At 38.1% G+C, this 22,836-nt stretch overlaps 1 protein-coding gene, 1 long non-coding RNA gene and 1 pseudogene across 2 annotated transcripts; 1 reads left to right on the forward strand and 2 right to left on the reverse strand.

The window, feature by feature from the left end:
- The first annotated feature begins 771 nt into the window (after positions 1-771).
- Synj2bp (synaptojanin 2 binding protein) lies at positions 772-22,803 on the forward strand. Its single transcript, XM_076921809.1, has 4 exons — positions 772-958; positions 14,165-14,301; positions 18,263-18,358; positions 19,778-22,803. The coding sequence occupies exons 1-4, from the start codon at positions 895-897 to the stop codon at positions 19,916-19,918; spliced, it is 438 nt and encodes a 145-aa protein (XP_076777924.1). The 5' UTR covers positions 772-894; the 3' UTR covers positions 19,919-22,803.
- Positions 2,854-7,536, reverse strand: LOC143437025 (uncharacterized). The gene is made up of 3 exons (XR_013106735.1): positions 7,466-7,536; positions 3,670-3,798; positions 2,854-2,982 (listed from the first exon to the last, which is right to left on the reverse strand). It is a non-coding gene; the product is annotated as an uncharacterized LOC143437025 (long non-coding RNA).
- On the reverse strand, positions 20,655-20,772 carry LOC143437179 (small nucleolar RNA SNORA40; annotated as a pseudogene).
- Positions 22,804-22,836: the final 33 nt, after the last annotated feature.

A 22,836-nucleotide genomic window follows, 5' to 3' on the forward strand; every position in this document is an offset into this window, starting at 1 on the left:
TTTGTCAAAATAAGGACATTTCAGCTCCTTTTGCTTGGAGGATTTTTCTTGAACAAGCCTATGATTAGATTTTCTCTGTATCTTTTATGTGTACACATTTCTTAAGTTAGATAGGCCTGTTAGTAGATACAAACCAGGGATATATACATCTTTTTAAAAGTTAAGTAAGAGTCGTGTCAGCTATTAATCAGGAAATCTTGTCCATTAGGTCCTGGGAAACAAAGCTCTGGGATGTAAATATGGGGGGGGGGCGCTCATTTTTTCATTTGGATACATTTTATTAACTAACACAGTGAACTGCTAACGAAGGAACTCGAAACATGGTACCAAGTTTTCTTACATGGGGCATTACATTGGATTGCGTGTATATTACACAAAAGGTTAGAATTTCTCATTCAAGTATGCAATCTCATCAGTAGTTTGTCCACAATGCCTTTCCCAGAGTGGTCTGAGGCTCATAAGATAAAAGATTCTCTCTCTCTCTCTCCCTCTCTCACACACTTCACAAACACACACTTGTAGATATTTTGAGATTTTTATTTAAAATGTCAACAGTATCAATCTAATTATGTCTTATAGCATTATTACCTTCTCTCCGTGACCTCCTTCCTACATGCTCTTCCAAATGTAACCGAGAGCATCATACTTCTCTTTACTCATGGCACCTCAGGATCTGCCTTGAGAAGAGTGCAAGGTACCGGAAAACGCTGGTGGCCTCAGAGAACCACCACTCCCAGCATCCTCCACGTTCCCAGTGCCCACGGTTTCCTTTTCCGGTCTGGCAGTCGAGGAAACTGTAAAAGCTATGCCGGGGAGGCGGCGCGGAGCTTGATTCACCTTCACCTGCGCTGGGCACCCGCTGACCCCAGGTCTCCGCCCGGAGAGCAGTGAGATATGAACGGACGGGTGGATTATTTAGTCTCGGAGGAAGAGATCAACCTGACGAGAGGACCCTCGGGTAGGCGCGGGACGTGGAGGGAGTAATTGCTGCGCTCCTTGCTTTGGCGGAGCCGGGCTTACCTGACTGGAGAGCAGGCAGGCCCCGACCGAGCCGCTTCCCAGAACTCTGTCGGGCACGGAGCAAAGAGCCTATTGGCATCTTTTGTTAGCTACATAACGGACCCAAGTACTCTGCTCTATAATCCAGTCGGATTACCGCAGGCATTTATGGCCTGGAAGGATATCTTTCTGTTGATAGCAATAAGAAAGACTAGGAAAAAGCCCGCTGTTTAGCCAGGGTGTGGGAGCCGCTGTATCCGTTATTCAGTTGCTTGCTCCATCCTTGTTTCTTTGAGGCCGGTTCAGGTAAAAAAACAGAAGCAGCGAATGGCGGGGGTTTTCTGGATGCGTAACAGTTTCTCTGGTGCTAGGGATCCTGCCTGCATTTCTGGGGATTTAATTTACAGTATCAACTGGAATGCTAACGCGGGAGGAGACCTTTTACAGAAGTTTTCAGACTTGGTGCCACCCCAGAATTACTTGGGCCTTTTTTGTTTTTACTTTTTAGCAACATATTGTAAACAGGTCCTTAAACAAACACTTCATGTGATTCTGACAGGAAAATTCCCACTTAGCTTTATTGTGTGGTCTTCCTCACGGATGTTTGTTCATGGCTGGACTGGCTCTTGGCATTATTACTTACATCGTGCCGCTGCCTTCCTTTGGCTTTGCAGTTTTCTTTATGGCTGTAACATTTTAGGTTTAGGGTTCACCACTTGTGGCCAAGGTTTGGTTTTTGTTTGTTTGTTTGTTTTGTTTGTTTTTAAATCTAACATCTTAACAGTTTGTTGTTGTTTGTCTTGTTTTAATGTATTGGCAGAATAACTTAACTGATGAATGCTTGCAGTTTCTTTTCTGTAACATGAAGACGGTTATAAAATGAAGTGTTTCACATATAGTGTTAGGATGAAGCCAGTCACTCTCTGGAAAATACTTAGGACAATGTCTTGACTTATGTTAAGCAGTGTGTATTTGTTACTATATTTGTCATTAGTGAATGAATGGCTAGCCTGACAAAGTTCTGTTAAATACTGTATTCCAAGGGTTGAATAAATCATTGGTTACTGTGAATTTCTATTCTGATGGCCACTACTTTGAATAGACTGTTAACTTTTCTTATCTATAAGTTTGCAATAGCTTAATCACTGCTGATTATTCTGTATAAAGCACAACTTTCAGAACTAGTCATACTTTTTGTCTTTCTGTTATGAGAAAAATTGGAAGTTGATCATATTTATGGGAATAACTCACTGCTAATCTTTGTGGTTTATACAGAAGGTTTGTTCTGGGTAGGTTTTTTGGGGGGCGGGGGATGGACAACTTGGAAGAAACTAGAGTTGCCTGGGAAGAAGAACCTTAGTTGAGAAAATGCCTCCATCAGATTGCCTGTAGGCACACCTGTTGGGCATTTCTTAAATTGATGACTGAGATGGGAGCGTGCAGCTCACCGTGGGCAGTGCTGCTGTGGGGCAGGTAGGTGGTCCTGGATTGTACAAAAGCAGGCTGAGCAAGCCAGTAAGTAGTGTTGTTTCAGTTCCTGTCTCCAGGCCTGTCCTGACTTCTCTTCACAGTGGGCTGTTAAAATTTTAAGATTAAAAAACTCCTATTCATCCTTTCACGCTTGTATCATGGTGTTTTTTTCACAGCAATAGAAATGTAAGAGAAGCTCAGAAACTTTTGCTCAAGGCTTTGCAATGCGCCCAAGTTTCTTCAATCTAATTTTCTTATTTTATACAATTCTTTTCTCAATATTTATTGACCTTTGAGGTTAACATAGTAGAAACAAAACAGATTTTTATTGCATTTCTTTGTCTATGTTTATTTGTTTTTTTTTTTTGGAGGGGGGGAAGGGCCTGTAGAGGTCAGAGGACAACTTTCAGGAGTCAGTTTTCTCCTTCTATCTTGTGGGTCCCAGGGATTGAACTCAGGTTGTCAGACTTGATGGTAAATATTTGTATCTGCTGAGCTATCTCACCCAGCAGTCTGTAAATTAAAGCAGATCTGTAAATTAAAGTCTGTTTGGTTTTTGTTTTTTATGTGTTTTTTAACCTTTTGGTAATTTTTCCCCTTAGGATCAATGAGATACATGTTTCTGATTCTCTTTGCAAATATGTAAAGGCATCTAGTTCTTTAACCTAAATAACCTTCCATGATACTACTTTTTATGATGTTTGAGGTTTTCTTCTTGCCATATAGTGAGAACCCAGTATATTTTGATATAGAGTCTCTTAGCTGTGGTATCACAGTATTACCAGGTCTTCTGACAAGAGCAGACTTCTAATAATATTCTTGCTTTAAGCATGAAATTTAATGTAATATATTTGTTTGAACTTTTGGGCATTTGAATAGGCATTGTCTCATTTCTAAGCATTGATCTTACAAATCTAAAGTTTCTAGTCTTAGTATTTCCCTTCAAACATTAGAGCTAGGAAAAGCTTCAAGAGACTAAATAAGAGGAATAATTATATCTAGTTAACATATTTTTACACAAAAGGGTTTATTTTTGTTTTGTATAGTTATTTGTTTAAAAATAAAGTTCTGTTGAGTGGTTTCTGGAATTTTTATAAGTATTTCAAGTATTAGTCATTGTTATCAGTCAGGATTCTCTAGAGGAATAAAGTCAGTAGAATGAATATATCTACTAAAAGGGAATTTGTTAGATTGCCTTACCTGATAAGGTCTGAGTAGTCTAGCAGTAGCTATTTTCACAGTGAAGAGGCTGAGAACCTGGTAGCTGCTCAGTCCGTGAGACAAGATACTTCAGCAGACCCAACCTGGTGCTGAAGATCTGGAGGATTCCTGGAGAGCCATTGGTCTTTAGTCCATATTGGAATCCCAACAACAAAGGGTTCTGATAACAGGGCAGAAATGTAGCAGCAGCAGCAGCAGCAGCAGCAGTAGGGTAGGTAGGGTAGGTAAATAGACTCATGCACTCACTAACAGGGTGGTTAAACTCATAAGGGAAGTGTGATGGAAATAAGGCTTTAAAAAGCAAGCTTTTTCCCTTTGACTGCCTATCTGGTTGACACTGGAAGATGCCGCCTACAATTTAGGGTGAGTCTTTCCACTCCAAATAACCTCATCAAGAAAATCCTTTATATATATTGTTCATGGCTAATCTCTTAGTTAATTCCAGATCCAGTCAAATTGAAAACTAAGATTAACCATTACAGTGATGTAAATCATTGAACTTGCTAGGAAAAAATAATTACAAATTGAGGATTAAATTTGGTAATAATAATAATAATAATAATAATAATAATAATAATAATAATAGGAAGTTTGTTGGTTCAGTAAACAAGGAAAGGTTCCAAGTTCCTGCTTATCACTTCCTAGAGCTGGTTCCTGGTCTGTGGCACCGTTGGTCTCAGAGTCTTCATGGTGACATCATGAAAATACACAGGAAAGAAGTCAGTAATTACCACTAAGAACTTCTAGGTAATTTTGATAGTGTCATAGGAGTCTTTCTTTCTACAGGAGAAATATAAGAAGCCAGAGTATACAAGTCTGTTTGCAGGCAGCACTATCTGGTTTAACTGGGTGAATGTGTGTATGATTACTATTTGTGTCAGTATAGTATCAGTCAAGAATCTTGGATATTAACAGTTTTGTAAGGCAAATGAACCTACTGAAAGCCAACAAACCCACAATCATAGGAAAATCACAACAATGAAATGAATGTCTAAGGGGTTAAAAGGAAATCGTATGTAGTTGCTTCCTTGCCATAGTAAGGAAAATCTTTGCAGTCTTTGATTTCACAAGACTGTTCTGCTTTTGTTCTTGGGCTCATTCCTCATGTTATTTGAAATAATTTCTGTCATTAAAAAAATTATCTGTATGAGTGTTTTGCCTGCATTTGTATGTGTAACACGTGGGCCTAGTATTTACAGAAGCCAGAAGACTGCTAAAGACCCTGGAGCTGGAATTATAGGTGGTTATGAGCCATATAGGTCAGTACTAGGAAAGGAACCTGGTCCTGTACCAGGGCAGCAAATGCCCTTAACTGCTGAGCTATCTCTCTGGTCCCAGGTTTTTGACAGTTGTTGATCATCTGGTAATCTAAGTTTGTCAAAGGCAGTAGTCATAATCTCAAATGCTTTCAAATGTCAAACAGTTCATCTTTTATCCTTTAGAACAAGTTCAGTTTGATTGTACTTGAAGGCTCTGACTTTTTCTATCAGATTTAGAGATCTTAAAGTTGTGAAGAAGACTCACTTGTTCTACTGCAACTCAGTGACCAGTATCCAGACATACGGGCTCAGTGGGTCAGCAAGTTATTCCCAATCTGCCATCTTCAGAGAGGGAAGAAATACCCCATATCTTTACTGTCTTTAGAGGCCCTTTAAAGGAAGGGATAGCACAATGCTGTCATAAAGAGTAATTAAGGAAATATCTTTCTGGAAGTGTCCTAGTTAATATATATTTATACTCATATTTTGTATTTTGTTCAGGCTAAACAAATCTCTGTTTATAGTTACATAGGCTCATTTAGTTCTTATAGAACCTCTAAGTAGTAGGTGTTTAATTCACACTATTAGACTGAGAAGTTGTCTGAGGGAGGTTAAAGACTTGCCCAAGATCTAAGGCCTGTAAGATTCAGAAGATTCTACTCTAGGCCTGTTGATTCTACTGTACTGGATGTTTCCTCCCACCACAGTGCTTAAGAGTTTGGTTGTTAACCTTTTCCTTAGCTTTCTTTTTTGTTTTTGTTGTTATAGCATACCTTATTCCCTAGAGGTATTTAATGCATGTAAAAAGATGTAAAAACTCCATTGTAGAAAGTTTTTAGGTGGGCATATCAAGGTGAGAACCTGAAACAGCACACTCCATCTGAGCATGTATGATTCCTCAGTCATGTGCTTCCCATTTAACCACTGACTGCAATTGTTGCTAACAGTTTTCTGACTTATTCCTTCCTGCACCTATTAAATAGACTGGAGACTATAGTGCTCTATCTTTGCTCTGTTTTCTCTGGCTACAGGAAATCCATCCCTTTATGGAATTTACAGTACAATAGAGACATGTATTCACATTACATAGGTTCATGTGGTTAAGGACTGAGTGTATATATGTAGCAGGAAGGAAAAGGATCAGGGCTTTATGGAAGAGCATACTAGTCTGACCCAGTATTAGTTGTTTTTCTCATTACTGCGGCCAAATAACTGACAAAAACAATTTAGGGAAGGGTTTATAGTTTGAGGGCAATATCCATCATGGCAGGAAAGCCCAACAGCAGGAACATGAGGGGCTGGTCACATTGCCTTCCACAGTTAGGAGGCAGAGAGATGGGTGCTGATGTTCCACTCATTTTTTTTTTCCTTTTTATTCAGTCTAGGTCCCAGACCATAGACTTCCTCCATTCAGGATAAGTCTTGCCTTTTGTTAAGGTTTCCAAGAACACTTTCATAAGTATGGCCAGAAGTTTGCTTCTTAGGTTATTAAAAATAAATCAGCAATAGAGATAAACCATCCCAGACTCCATCCTGGAAAAGGTGAAAGGATGGAGGTAAGGGGCATTCTGATAGGTTAGAGAGGTCAGGTTTTAGTGCAGGACCAGGGGTAAAAATAGCCTTATTCTAATAATAATAAGAAAATCAGGAAAAATGTATTTCTAGATCAGTGAATAAACCAGTCTGGGTATAGGAGAAGTCTTGTTTAGGAGATTTCAAGACAGAAATTGCCAAGGTAAGCAGAGATTGAATTTTGGAAACTATTCAGTATAAATGTGAAACCAATCTTTCTTTAAGATTCCATCTTAATACCTTTTCTTCCTATTCATTGCTTAAGATTCAGCCTAAGAACCTTCTCCTCTGAAGCCTTCTTTACCCAGTCTAGAAGCCACCTTATTATCAATATTGCATAAGATTGCCTTTCCTCTGTCCAATAAGGAACAGGTAGAATAGTCATTGTGGGCCAGCAGACCGTGCCGCAAGACAGAAAAACTGCTTAAGTTCAAGCAGGTCGAGGGACCTGGGAAATTCTCGTAATTGAAAATTGTAGGTGTTTAAATTTGCTCCTGAGCAGGTTTCTGCCCTGGAACACGTGACCATGACACCCTACTAAGAGGGCCATGACAACTGGTCGAGTAGCATAAAAACCCAGAGTTCTCCATGCTAATGAGATATCTAGATAGACCCGAGGGTTTAGCCGTAAGTTTCTCTTCCCAGGCATTCCTTCCTGCAAAAGGTATTTAATCTCTAGTTCACCCTGAGTAAGTTGTATGCATTGTTATCCACAAGGAATAAACAGTTTGGATAGACAAGGACTGTCTCCTTTATCAGGGGAACCTTCATCATACAGAACCTCACTAAGTCTCTGCAGAAGGCCCCTCCCCACTCCTGGCACTCACCCTGAGCTAAGCCGGATTCCCACCCCCTTACCCCTTCATCTCAGGCTCGTTTCCAGTGTCTGGGTGCACAGGAGTTTGAAAACCACGGCCTGTGTCCCAGTCCCTACTGTTTCTCACCTGGAGTTTTGCCTCCCCAAGTGGCACCTAGTTGGCTTTATGACACCCCAGCAGTGAAGCGACACATAGACCCACAGGTTTCCATTTTACAAATGAGGAAACCTTGGATTCTATTGCCACATAGCTTTCTGGAGCAGGTTTGGAATTTGGACTTTGTGACATTAAAATCTAAATACTGTAGGTTTCATCATTATTATTTGCTGTTTTACGTGTATGTCTTGTCTTTATACTTCACTCTGAAGCTAGCTTTCTGCCTCTCTCTCTCTTTCTCTCTCTCTCTCTCTCTCTCTCTCTCTCTCTCTCTCTCTTTCTCTCTCGTTCTTTTAAAGAACATATATTACACTGGGTATGGTAGTGTATTCCTTTAGTCCCAGCACTTGGGAGCAGGCAGGCATATTTCTGTGAGTTTAAATCCAGCTTGGTCTTCATAGTGAATTTCAGCCTAGACAGGGTAGTGGAGTGGGACCTTGTCTAAACAGCACAATTGTTAGAAAATGAACACGTATTTAATTTCTTTTTTTCCTAGTGCTTTATTTAGTTCATTATACAAAGTGGTCAGTAGTGAAATTACCAAACTGATAGATATAGAATACTATAATGGGATGCTTTTAACTAGTAATGTGTGCTATTTCAGCTTTCAAAGTCATAGACCACAGTCTTCACTAGATCTAATCTAAGAAAACTTGAAAGGTTGAACTTAAGTTGTTGTTATAAGACTAGGAAACAGTTAAGGTGTTTTTTAAAAAAGAGGAAGGAATAATTAGAGAGCCCTGCAAAAGAGAAAAAGAAATGATTATGTCTTTTGAGGTTAAGGATCAATTTTAAGAAATAATTCTTAAGAAAAATGTTAAAGTATATAGGCATTATTTGGGATAAACTGAAAAGCAAGTCAATTGATGCTTTTTTTGTTTGTTTTTGTTTTTTTGTTTTTTTTGTTTGTTTGTTTGTTTGTTTTTTGTTTTTTTAAGACCGGGTTTCTCTGTGTAGCCCTGGCTGTCCTGGAACTCACTCTGTAGACCAGGCTGGCCTTGAACTCAGAAATGCACCTGCCTCTGAATTGATGCTAAACTACAGAAACATTTGACTAAGCAGAACAATGGCCAGTGATTATAACTGATTAAATGCAACATCAAAGGGAAGATACTCAAAATATGCTTAGATGATAGAATCAGGATTGTTGCTTTTACAGGATTAAAAAAATAAAGGGAAACCATATTGATTATATATCTACATTATAATTAGGAATTACAGATACTGTAATAAAGAACAAGAAGTCATCTCTGGTTCTAATAGTTTTGCAGCACTAAAGGAGACTGTGTTAGCTTTCTATAACTGTGACAGAAATTTCTGATATAATTTCTATGGAAGGAAGGTTCATTTTGGCTCATGGTTTTAGAGGTTTCATCTAGTCTTGGACTGTTGGCTCTGTTGCTTTCAATCTTATGGTATATAAGTATGTAAGTAAGTTGTTCATTTCATTGAAGCTAAGAGGCAGAAAAAGGAGTCCACATTTCTCCTTGAAAGGGTATTTCCCTTTAGTGATATGACTTTATCATTAGGTTCCACCTCTCTACCACTTCCCATTAATGACACAGTCTGGGAACTACGTAGCATTTGAGTCCTTGGGAGAAAAACATACTTAGATCATGACAGAGAGTAATGATGGGCATGTGCTAAAAGTCTCCTAATAAGGAAAGTAACCCAAGAGCTGCGTAGAACCTTCATAAAGGATGTTCTGTTTCCTATAGATTCAGATTCGGTATTCAGTATTCAGCTATATTACAAGTATAAACAACAATAGAAAAGAAAAAACAATAATGTAAAATTCTAGTTTTCCCTCCCTGCCAGAATAACAATTCTGAGACTAAGATATAACAACTTAGATATAACAATTTACTTATACTTAGATATAACAACTCTGAGAAAATATACTTACAACCACCTTAGCCACAGCTTTGGCTGTTCCCTAGCTTGCAAGTTAATTGTCCCATTATTCGATTGTAAGTTCTGCCATGTGCTTGTTTACCTCTGCTCAGATCCCCTGCTCTGTCCTCCTCCCTGTACCAGGGCTAAATCCTCTGCTCCTGGCTCTGTTCCAGAATTTCATCTCCCTACTCTGTCTCACCTTCTATTTCCTGCCTAAGCTTATATGCCTGCCAATCAGTATTTTATTGTCAGGTGCTGCATCCATAGAGGACACAAGAGATTTTCTCTACACACTAAAGTATAAAATGCCTGTAGCAGCAAGTGTTTTGGAAATAAGTTAGATAATGTCATTCTTCCCTTGTATCATAAACTATGGCTTCATGCTTACTACATAAAAAGTTTATTATTTGTTAATGAGAAACAGTAGAAAAAGTAGAAAAGAAGGCGGTTACACACTTAAAGAACAAAAGGCCATAAATTTGAGAGGTACTGATGAGTGATAGACATGGGAGGAGTTAGAGGGAGGAAGGGAAAAGGGGGTGTGATTATACTTAAATTTTAAAAATATTTAAAAAGTAAAAAAAGACAATCATAGTGAAAATGATCCAAATTGTAGTATGAGACAAAACTAAAGAGATGAAATCATTTCATTGTGGAAAATAAGAGAGCTAGGGAAGTATGATCTAATAGCTGAAAGGCACATATATATTCAGTATCTGGGCAGTTGCTTATTACAAAGTTAAGAGAATATTATGTTTACTTGGATATTTGGAAGAGAAGTTTTCAGAGGTATGAAAAAAGTTTGTACTACATATTTGGGAAGATAGTACTTTGAAACATCTTTGCTAGGGTGTACATTCTGTTAGCCCAGCAGATGAGATACTAGGATATGGAAGGACCAGTTGTGTGTAATGCTTTTTAATTGTTGCATCATCTTTCTGTTCTCCAAGGTTAAAGGTTTTGTTTGTCAGTGGATTTATTACTGTCATAATAAGTAACAAAGAAGAGACATTTTATATTGGAAACAAAGAATTTCTCCAAAGAATGTAGTAGTTTGGATTTAAAATGCCTTAATTAATTTAACCTCTTGAGTTGTTCATATGAAATACAAATTTATTTTGTTCAATTCATATATAATTATTGAGCAACAGCTGTGGGGACTAGTTTCTGAATTAGTCACAGAGAATTGAGTTTCAATATAAATTCACTAAGTAGAAGAATATAGTGTTTAAGAATCAGAATGGGCCCTTCAGTACTCTCATTTATGTGTCCCACTGTCAATCTTAATAGTAACATCTCTGTATTAATCTGTTTACTATCATTTTTGCCCCAGACAAAGTTATCTTGCTCCTTTGGGGGGCGGGGGGAGTCAGAATGAGTGAATGCAGATTCTAACTTCTATATAATAATAAGACTGTGCAAGTCACTTCCCTTTGTATGCCTGTTTCTTTGGTTACAAAAATAAAAGTATTAGAACTTACACACTTGTGAAGATTATATACTTTTATTTGTTTTATACTTTTATAGTGTTAATTCTGCTCCAGGTGCTCCTTAGCTCTTTAAGGTGCTTGAGTGGTATCTGAGCTTACAACTGTCCTGTCTGGAATAGATGTTAGTGGGGCAATAGATGCTGCCATGTACCCCAAGAGACCTCAAACACTGGAAACAGAGAAGGGGAGTGGTATTCAGAAGATCCTGAGAGGTTCCATGGGTGTGGCTTCTCTGTCATAAGCAGAAGATACAACCTCACAGTAGACTTACTGGTTCTCTGCCTCTTACAGTTTTTATGCCCCTTCTTTTGAAATGTTCACTGAGCCTTAGTTGTAAGGGTCAGGTTGCAGATGTATCAATAGGGGCTAGGCATAGCTTCTATTTTTCTCTGCATTTTAATCAGTGACAATGCCAGTGTGGATTGGGGAAATCTCATGGAGCTCCACCCCTACCTGAAGAGCTACAGGCAATTTGATAGCTCCTGAGAGAGGGAAAATTAGTCTTTCCCAGGGATGAGCTTCTTGATTGGTTATCCAGTACCAGGTGGTGAGCCCTAGAAGCATGATCCATGCAGACAACACTGGATGGACTCAGCAAGTTGTATTTGTTAATTTATATGTACATGTAGTAACAGTGGTCATGTACCCCAAGAGGAGGAAGAGGAGGTCACATGGATTTCAGAGGGAGTAAGGTAGGCACATGGGATGGATGTAAGGGAGGAAAAGGAGGAGGAAATTATTTGATTATGGTTTAATAAAATAAAAGTATTCACTCATTAAATACTGAGTAATATTTTATGTTTGGTAAGAAGATTAAATGAGACAGTATGCATGTGAAGTGTAAACCATATTAGGCAGTCAATAAATATAAACTGTTGCCATTGCTCTTAATGGTAAACTGAATTCAGACCTAAAGTCAGGAGGCATCCCGAAGAAGGTATGCCTCACTTAGCTTACAAGACTAATTGGACATACTTTATTTCTCTCTCCCCCCCCATACTGATGTCATTCTTCTTTTTTAAGAGTCTTATTTATTTTTATGTATACAAGTGTTTGCTTACATGTTTGTATGTGCACCATATGGATGCCTGATGCCCCTGGAGGCCAGAAGAGGGAGTCATTTCCCTTTAAACTATATCATTCATATATATATGTTTATATGAATGTATACATATATATGTGTATATATGTATAAATACATATATATATGTTTTATATTTTACATGTGTGTTCATGTAAGATAAAGACTAAACAACTCGTTTTAATTTTGCCATGTCTTAAATTTTATTACCACATTAAAACTAGAATTTACAATGCAAGAGTTTTCTCTGGTTTGTTTCAGCATTGAGAGAAACTGATTGGCCTCAGCCTCCTTGTTCAAACCTGCCACTATTTTTAAGACTAAAATTTCAAAGCCTCCCATGATCTGGTTTCTGTTACTTTACCTGCCCTCTCCACACTTAAACTATAATCATGTATAATTTAAATCTAGGGAGTTATAAAAAATGAATAACTAATTTAGAGTTTTCTTACCCTAACCTTCAGGGTTATGAAAATAGCCTTCTAGAAGTAATTTTTTTCTGTTGTGAATCATAAATCCACAAACAAACAAACGCACACAAAGCTACCTTGTAACTCATGTACAAGGTATGCTATTTAAATTACAAACTTTCTAATATCTCCTCTTTGGTTATGTTTCTCATTACATTGTAGATTGATTTGGGAGGCTGTGTTAGTACTTTTGAGTCTTAGCTTCATTCTACCCTTCAGAGAACTTTAGAGAAAGCCCACATGTTAGTGATGTTTCTACTGAGATCAGTAAGGGAGCCATGACTGGCTTCTTCTTCCTGTTGCACACACATTGTTTTTAAAATTGTTTCCAACTGTCTTTCGTCTCTAATTACATAAAGAAGAGATTACCTCTTCTTCCTCTTTCTCCTCCTCTTCCTCTTTTTCCTCTTCCTCTTCATCCTCTTCCTCCTCCTCTTCTTCCTCCTCTCCTTCTTCCTCCTCCTCCTCCCCCTTTTCTTCCTCCTCTTCTTCTTCCTCTTTCTCCTCCTCTTCCTCCCCTTTTCTTCCTCCTCTTCCTCTTTCTCCTCCTCTTCCTCTTTCTCCTCCTCTTCCTCCCCTTTTCTTCCTTCTCCTCTTCCTCCTCCTTTTTCTTCTTTTCTCTTTCCCTTTCTCACCTTTTTCCTTTTTCTTCTTTACATAAGTTTAAAAACATTTCTTTAAGAAAATCAAATGATTTTTGTAGACAAAGTACTTGCCACAACTTAGTGGTTGGATCATGAAAATAAAAATTTAGTTAGCTAGCTACCTTGTTTGCTTGCTATATTTTATTACAATAAGTGTACTTAAGTATATATATTAACAAATTTGAAAGTATACCATATTATTTTGGGTAGACAGTCTTGTACAGCAGATTTCTAGAAACTTTCTCTTGTAACTGAAATTTTTTTACTCATGACAACTAATGAAACTCATAGAAACTAACAATAGAGTGGTGGCTCCCAGGGACGAGGAGGAGGGGAGTACTTAGCTGCTTATCAGTAAGCAATTAGTTTTCTACAGTGAGCAAGCTTGGCCATCACTATGCGTAGGTATGTGGTCAGTTGTACTTGACATAGAAAGAAAAGAGTGAGTTTGGTGACTTGGTGCTCCTGTAAAGTAGCAGTTGCTTTTCTAGTTCTGAGGTTTTCTCTAACAACCATATCACTACCCTCCTTTCCCCAGAATAAAATAGAAAGAGATAAACTACCAAGACTGCTTCTTCCAAAACACTGCCATATACAAATGATCCCAATGTTGACAGAGGAACCACGTGGAGAGGCTTCAGTTAGGAATTGATAACATGTTATTTGATATTTCAAAGCAAAGCTGCTTTTTATGGGCACAGCTAGCCCTGTTACATTAATACAAGAATACCAGGATTTGGGTCCTCTGAATGCCATCAACAGGATCAAAATCAAGTGCAAGCAGAAGCACTTATATCAAGACTTATCAATACTATTTGCTGTGTTATTTTATATATATTCAACCAGTCATTTTGATCATAGTTGTGATCACAGTACTTTAGTACTGCCTGGTTCAAACCAGCAATCTAAGTACTTTTGGTCTTTGTTCATAATGACCTACTGACTTTGCCCATGACTGTGTTTTGGCTTACCTCACAGTCTGAATTAACCAGTCTCTCCTCTCCACTAGACCATTTTCCTCTCCTTTCTTCTCTAATCTTTCTTTCTTCTTCATCCCTCTCTCCTTCACTCCTCCATGATTTTCTCAGGGCTGGGCTTCAACATCGTCGGTGGGACAGATCAACAGTATGTCTCCAACGACAGTGGCATCTACGTCAGCCGCATCAAAGAGGATGGGGCTGCGGCCCAGGATGGGCGGCTTCAGGAGGGTGATAAGATCCTCTCGGTGAGAAATGGCTTCGGCTCCCTTTGCTCTACTTTTCTCCCTAGACCGCATTTGACTCCTTCATTTGCCCGCCTTTTTGGAAATGAAAGTATGTAGAGTGTATCATTGAATAGGAAGAACATTGATCAGTCTTCAGCTTTACCACTGGGCTGGGAGAAGAGTAGTATTCTTGCTTGACAGACAAGGCAAATTTAACATAAAATAAAGTACACTTTGCATATTTGTAAATTGTGCTCCCATTTCATCCTGTTAATGTTATAGTAATCATGAATCTTATTATTTTTATACACTCAAAGAAGGAATTAATATTTTTTTAGCTTTCCATATCTCAGTATAGTGCTCAACTTAGGCTTAACAAGTGAACAAATCAGAAAATTCATTTAAAATAGAAAGGTTGACTAACAAATACAGTCATATGGGCTCATAGTCCCTTTACATTTTTTATTATTTTAAGTGTGTGTGTGTGTGTGTGTGTGTGTAGTGTGAAATGTACACTTGAGTGCTGGTGCCATGGAAGCCAGAGGCATAGGATCTTCTCGAGATTGCGAGCTGTCTGTGTGATTGCTGGAAACTGAACTTAGGTCCTCAGGAAGTACATGCTTTTAACAGCTGAGCCATCTCTCAGCCCCAGACCCTTAGTCTTAGAAGCAATTGAATATTCCTAAAGTAAATAAAAATCGAGGCATAATAAGACTTTTAAAACTGTTACGTGTGGCTGTATTTTTTTATTTCTGTCCTACCTCAATGGCTACAGTGTCATTAATTATACCATCAATTTTGGGCATTGGGAATAGTTAGACCATGCTATAAAATCTTAAAAATTAAATTTTTGTGCTGCTTTAGTTCAGCTTATTTGTATGAAAATAACACACATAAAGAATGGGAAAGTACTGAGATTGTGAATTGTTATCTAGGATTTCCTGTGAATCAGACCTGCTTCTAAGGGCTGTGTTCAAATTAAAAGAAATTTGAAGAAGGATGGGACTTTTCACTGCAGAAGTGCTTCCTGTTTCCACATGTGCTGTGGATTGTGGCCCATGGTCTAAGAAGAAACAGTTATTTCCTACTTTGTCTTATGAACTGAATAGGGCAAGAGGGCCAAACTGGTAAAAGACAGAAGTGAATGAAGTATAGACCAAGACAAGATTTGATTAAGAGTTCAGGATTATGTCAGATACTTGATTTAGAACTTCCACAAAGTAGGAGTATCTCTTTTAAAGATTTAGTTTTGTTTTGTATTTTCTCTTTTGAGTTGCTTCTCAGAGTTCAATTGAGTAGTGATAAAAATCATAGAGTTTAGTTAACTAGTAATAAATGTCATATGTGTGAAGTCTCCTGGTCCTTTTAGATATCCGCTTATTGGATACTTCTCTGCCATCCAACCTATTTGGTAAGAGTATGTGAAGGTAGAGATACAGATGAAAGAAAAGAATGTCTCCCTTTTTTTCATTTGACATCTGAGTATTTGAGAGCTCCTTAGGAAGACACACCACCAGGTATGGTGGCACACACCTATACAGAAGAGGGAACATTTGAGTTCAAGTCAGTTGTGAATTAGTTAGCAAGATCTTACTTCAAAAAAGAGATACACATAAAGACAAGTAACTATGAAACTATACAAGTTAATTCAGCAATTTTAAGAATGTATCCAGTATATAAATATACTACCATGGATGGTGCTGGTTTAGTTCCTCTCACTGTCTGCTGTGTTTCTACCCACTAAGCTTTTCTAGTCCCTCTATATTAGTCTATACGATAGGGAGATGTGGTAACGCCTTTGATATGAAAATGCTAACGAGGCATTTAGAAGTATTTTCTATTACTCTTAGAAGAAGGACATTGGCCGGGCAGTGGTGGCGCACGCCTTTAATCCCCACACTTGGGAGGCAGAGGCAGAGGCAGGCGGATTTCTGAGTTTGAGGCCAGCCTGGTCTACAGAGTGAGTTCCAGGATAGCCAGGACTACACAGAGAAACCCTGTCTCGAAAAACAAAACAAAACAAAACAAAACAAAACAAAAAAAGGACATTGTAAAACTGCAAACCAACTTTACAGTAGGACACAAAGAAAAATTGTGAATGGGTTGTTAAAATCAAAGTATAAGGTGCCAGTATTTCAGAGCACTAGCACCTATACTCTTGAGTAAAGAAAGACTTGAAAGTTCGAGGCCAGCCTTGTCTACAGAGTGAGTTCCAGGACAGCCAGGGCTACACAGAGAAACCCTATCTCAAAAAAATCAAATAAATAAATAAATAAATAAATAAATAAATAAATAACAGCCAAAATCCTAGATGAGTAAAATGCAAGTAAAATATGAAGATGTTAGAAGCACTGATAATAAAGAGAAAATCTAATGAAGGACTAAAAGTGTGAAGGGCAGAAATTGTGGGTAGGTTTTTTAGAGTTGGCTATATGTCTAGTATGTCTAAATGTTAATGTCTGAATTCAATTCAGTTGGTAATTAGAGAAATTATAATTGTTGAAAATATCCAGTCTGTAAAGTAAGAGTATTGGTAGTTCCACTTATCAAAGATACTAGCAGGAGCCCTGAAGAGAAGGAACAGTAAGAATGTGTTAGAGGAGGAGGACAGATGTTGGGTCTGGATGAGGATGGTGGTTGAAGATGACAGATGCCAAGGGGTGTCTATAGGCTGTTAGACTCTTTGTGTATTCTCACTGTGGCTGCCAAGCCTGCCTCTCCACTGGTGACTGCTCGGTCTCACTGAGTGGGAATCTCCATCGCTGCTGCGCTTCTTAAGCTCTGTGCAAACTTTTCTATCAATGACTTAGGTCTGATCAGGTCCATGTCGTAAGCTGCTTCTCCCACTGGACTTCTCCTGGGGTCCCAACAAATGAGAACTCTGTGCAGACTTGATCCGTGTCAGTATCCTCTTGAGCCACCCAGTCTGTCTAAAACTTAACCTAAGACTGTGGTGAGAATGTCAATAGCTTCAGTTTCAGTTAAGCAAAGGGGCAGTTGGCAAGTCAGGTGGGAAAATGGAAACATTCAAAGAGCAGTGAAATGTAAGAGTGCAGTGAGCTTCCTTCCATTATCTAACGGCTCTAGTCCTAGTTTCTGTCCTCAGGAGGCTGTGTGTCAGTTACTTCATTAACAAAGTTAGTATAAAATGCAGCCTACTTCGTCGGATAATTGCAGAATTAAATTTCATACTGTATATAAAGCACAAACCTATTAAATATAATAAATATTTCATCTACTAATGCTATAATAGTAACAGTGACATGTATAAATCTATATGTCTTGCACAAGGTGGGATGTGTTGAGTTACTGAGTGTGATGTAAATAATACTTGTGACACCTAACAACAGAAAGAGTACTAGGGTGTCACATTTGTCACCTCTATGTAGTAGGAATGCCCTACATTCAAGTGATTTGTAAAGGTTTCTATCTTCACAAAAATAGGTTTTTAGTAAATTTGAGGACAGGAAGTTAATGGAACCAATAGAAATTGTTTACAATAAAATAAACCTACGAGAATGGGCTAGAGAATTATGTTTCCAGGGCTGAAGCTGGAAGTGCTGAGGACTAGGAATATAAAGAATAAGGGGATAACCTAGAAGATGATATCATAGAGGGTCACCTGATGTTACTGTATAGAGATAGACAGATACTCACAGGTGATCTGCAGGTACAGTCACCGGAGCCAGTACACTCAAACAGGATAAGCACAGAAATTAAGAAAGAGGAAAACCAAATCTATTAAAACCTGAGCTAACTTCAGATGGTTCTTGGATTCTCGGTTGTTGGAAAACTTAACTTTGAAAATGAAGAAACTTCCTTCTGCATGCTGGGTAACTTAGCCCTTATTCTTAGACCTTGGAATTCAACCTGAAAGAGTCTGATTTATTTTTAAAGGATTGGTTCACTGTGTGAAAGTAAATTGTTCACTTAAGAGATTTAGTCTCTTGCCTTTCTAACTTCTCTCTCTTGCTGTTGACAGGTAAATGGTCAAGACCTGAAGAACCTGTTGCACCAAGATGCTGTAGACCTCTTTCGTAATGCAGGATGTGCTGTGTCCCTGAGAGTACAGCACAGAGTAGGTATTACTTGCACCTGGATATGGGACAGTGGGCTTTTACACTGTACTTGTGAATAAACTTCAAAGTCTGTTTGACTTTATCTTTTGTTATGACTGCTTTTGTCTAGCATAGGCAGGAGTCCCTTGGCATTTCTGCCTATCAGTAAAAGAAGTGTGTAACCCAGGTCCCACCTTCAGTGGATTAAAGTTTGATTAAGTGAAAATGGAAAGAAAGTAGAATGACTTGGTAAGAGGTCAAGTGAGGATACAGAGGCTGAAGAAGATTGAAAGGAACTAGTAAAACAACTGGAGAAAGCAGAAGTGAGTTGAACTATGTGGTGAGACTCTAAAAGAAAACTCAAACTATATATATGAAACTCCTCCCCTCAAAACATAAAATGATATCCAAGAAAGCAACCAGAGTTGCAACCAGAATGTTGGTGTGTTGAACTCCTCAAAGGCAGGTAGATAAAAGAAGTACAGTATTGGTCAGCATCTGCTTTTGCAGTGGTTCTTCTCTGGTTCTAAAGCATGGAGAATTTATGTGGGCATATATTTCAGATATGATAAGGATTCCTTTTGAAGATACGTATTCACTTTAGAAACAGCCACAAATAACTTAGAATTCAACAAGCAGTATTGATCAAAAACTTCATCTAATCCTGAAAAACCATGTCCTTCAGTACTTGTCATCAAGCGATAAGTGGTAGAACAGCAGTTATAGAAGATAGTTTGTGCAGTTGCTTCTCAGTGAAAGGAGGTTAGGGTTTCATGGGCTGGATGTAATAAGGTTAAATCTAACTGGAAGAAAATGGTAGTGTAGTTATTTCAAGTTAACCACCAAAAATTGATTTAAGAGGGGCCACCCTCTTTTCCACAAGGATTTCACCTTTATCTGCACCTAGCATTGCAAACTTGGGCATGGAGGACAGGGCCCCATCTTAGGAGCAAGAGGCTCACTTAGAAGCTTTCCAAGTAATGCCATTGTAACTGTTGACAGTTTGGATCTGCTCTTATTGTATTAAAATGACTAATATTCTTTCTAAGTAAATGTTTCTAGAAAGAAGTTTCCTTCCTCTCCCTTTTCCTGCTCTGCAATAGCCAAACATCTTGAAGGATCATAATTTTCATCTCACCCCATCATTTTCCTGTTAGGAAGCATATATAACAAGGTAGAGACATTACAGAAACAGAAATTATCTACTCTACTCTGTGAGGTCCCATTAAGCCAGTAAACAAAAGTAAATGCTTCCCCATTAGAACATCTGCAAGAGTCATACATCAGCTAGGACAATAGTTTGTTCCTTTTGTTAGGAAGTGTGTGGGTTTTATAACTTTGGGCGGTATAGGCTACATCTTCAGGTAGTTGTCAACTTGGATCTTTTAGTTGTGGCATAAACCATAGTCAGAGAGTTAATATTTCTTCTTTCCTTTCAGTTACCAGTGCAGAATGGACCTATAGTACATCGAGGCGAAGGAGAGCCAAGTGGAGTTCCTGTAGCTATGGTGCTGCTACCAGTGTTTGCCCTCACCATGGTAGCAGTTTGGGCCTTCGTGAGATACCGAAAGCAGCTTTGAAATGCTTGCTGTCTTCCAGTGTGTCCAATGAACTATCTCTCATTCACGGTCTCTGACACCCTTCTATATTCTTTCTTCTCCACGTATACAACACATGATTTAAAGTGACTGCTTATCACCCAAAACCCCGCTATTCAAAATCTCCAAGACTTCAATTCTAATGAAAGAGTAAAGGAATTATTTGAAGAAAAGCTGGGAGTGGGGGGGGGGGCTTGCTTAGAATAAACGAAAAGTTATATATTTTACTAGAACTGCCAATAAAAATTCAGCTATCATCCAAAGAGGAAAAGCTCAGTCTTCCTGTCTCCATGGATGACACCTTTTTCTTAGCTGGTGTGCTTTGAAGGCTAGCTATGTGAAAGGAGGAGCTGGTTTTCTTTTTCTTTTCTCTTCTTTTCTTTCTTTCTTTTTTTCTTTCTTTCTTTCTTTCTTTCTTTCTTTCTTTCTTTCTTTCTTTCTTTCTTTTTTTTTTTTTGAATGCTTTTTCTTGGGAAGTATTTGTGGCCTTTAATTTGTAACTATATACCTAGATACCTATATTGGACATAGGTGAATGGAATTTTTTCTTTCTTTTTTTTTTTTTTAGTTAAAAAAGAAAATACATATATACTGTAACACACACACACACACACACACACACAGTAGCATAAAATTGATGACTTATGTAGAACTAAAAAGGTGAGAAAACTACTGGTTCCTGGGTTTCTAATGGACAATTTTTTTGGGACTAGGGGATCATATTCCTTTATATATAATCAAGACTCATACTGAAGAATGAGTTCTGGATTGTAAAGAGAACTTACTTTTTCCGCTTGTCTGTCTTTGTCCACAAGTTAAAAACATACACAGTGCTAAGGGATGATTGTAACTGAAACACTTCAAGAACTATTAGCAGAGCATGTATAATGGGGGTGGGAAAGTTAGCTTTAAAAGACAATGCTCAGTCAGTGGCATTAAGAAAATAATGACTGAAGTAATTAGTTAAAAATTGTAGAACGGCTTGTGTTACACAGTAGCTACAGTGGTGTGGGAAACTGTGGTAAGGTAGCTCTACTCAAGTCAATTTGTTCAAAAGACTGAGGTATAAAGATGATTCCTGCCAGTCTATTTCACAGTACTGTTCAAGGATCTGTTGGCATGGGGATGGGACGCAGGAGGGCCAAATAAACCATCCAGACAACTGAAAAAAGATCATGCCTCAAGGTGGCACTTGAATCCCGAAAGCCACTCAACAGTTTTCAGTTTGTAGTATCAGGCAAAGCCTAAGGGAAGGAACTGCCTTTCTGGCAGGACTCTGATTGAGTTAAGATGAGAAGGCCTGAATTGATTTGAGTTTTTCTTTTTGTGTATTTTCCCCCCAAAGCTATAAACACTGGTTTTGGTTTTAATAAGGTCAATGGACTATTTTTCAGAAAAAGGGAAGGAATAAGTTTTGTTTGTTGTAGAGGGTACAAGGAAACGTGGTGAGCATCTCTGAGGAAAGCCTGAGTCCACGTTGTAGATGATAGATGCCAGAAAATAGCAGGGGTGTTGTCGAGGTGGGAGCTGTCCTGTTCAGGCAGCATCTAAAGTGGTTTCAAAGTACTGAGGATAGTTGAACCAAGCCTAATTTTTTCACTTTAACAAAATAATTTCCATCTTTTCAATAAATTATTAGACATTATTTTGACATAAGATTATGAGCAGTTTTCCTGACAGTCTAGCAGCCACTTAATAGATGTTGATTGCACATTAGTTTTGTCAAGACACCTTTAGGGAAATGCACACACCTCATCCAAAAGGACATTGTGATTACAGTTAGGAAGAAAACCCTTAAGATGGAATTAGCCATGTAAGTGTAAGTTGTTTATATTACAGACAGCAAAAGAAAATAGCTCCTGAGATCTGGGCACTGAAGATTTCACTTAGGAGGGCATCTTTAGGTACCAGTCATCTAGTAAGAGCATGCATAAATAGCTGAAAAGTTAGTCTTAGGTTGAGTAATAAACGAACCAGTAAGAAAAATACTGCCATGCAAAACAGCACAGTGCAGCAACATAGAAGATAAGCAGATAACCAGCAAGTATTGTAAGGAATTCAGGAAAGGAAAGCCATAGGGTGGTGGCATCTGGGGAGAATGGAGAGGAAAGTCTTGAATAGTCTAATGAGATTTTGCCTCTGGGTAAACAAACTGTTAATACAGGGAGACATTTGCTTTAAACAATCTTCACATAACAAAGCCATTCAGTACTTTTTGAAACTGACTTAGTATCAGGAGTCATTGTAAGTTCCACAGAAAGCAAGACGTATTCCAGTTCTTGTCTTGACAGCAGCACTCTGGGGGCCCAGTGTCTGGTACCCTCCTTATATTTGATGGCCTGGGTGATGGCTCTGCCATAGGCCTGCTTACCTCTAGTATTCACCTCAGGGCTTGGAAATTTATTTTGAAAGACCTTCAGACATACAAAGTAAAACAAATGGCAAGGAGGATAAAACACTGTTGTTTGTTGATGTGTTGTATTGTTGATATAGATCAAAAATATCATTGGTAGAAGTTTTACTTTGGTTGATAAGGATTCTGGTAACACTTGGATCTCCTTAGGAAAGAAACAACATTTGACCAAAACATTCAAGTTGTAGGCAAGTACTTTAATATTTTACTCTTGGTTAGTTGTATGAAAACTAAAACTATAATATTTGAGATGTTGAGAATCTATATAGATTATTCAAATTTTATGTTCTTTATAGAGTGACTCAAATATTCCTACCACCTTAAAGATTATATATGATGTTCCTACCACATAAATTATAATGTTTAATGTTTTGAAAATTGATTGTAAGTATTTTTAAGTCCCCAGAAAGTATTTCTTGTATTTGTCATTGTGAATATATGTAATTCTTATAGATACTGTTTGCTTCACTCGTTTTTGTTTCCTTTT

Source organism: Arvicanthis niloticus, chromosome 23 (genome assembly GCF_011762505.2).
Source record: "Arvicanthis niloticus isolate mArvNil1 chromosome 23, mArvNil1.pat.X, whole genome shotgun sequence".
Lineage (NCBI taxonomy): Eukaryota > Metazoa > Chordata > Mammalia > Rodentia > Muridae > Arvicanthis > Arvicanthis niloticus.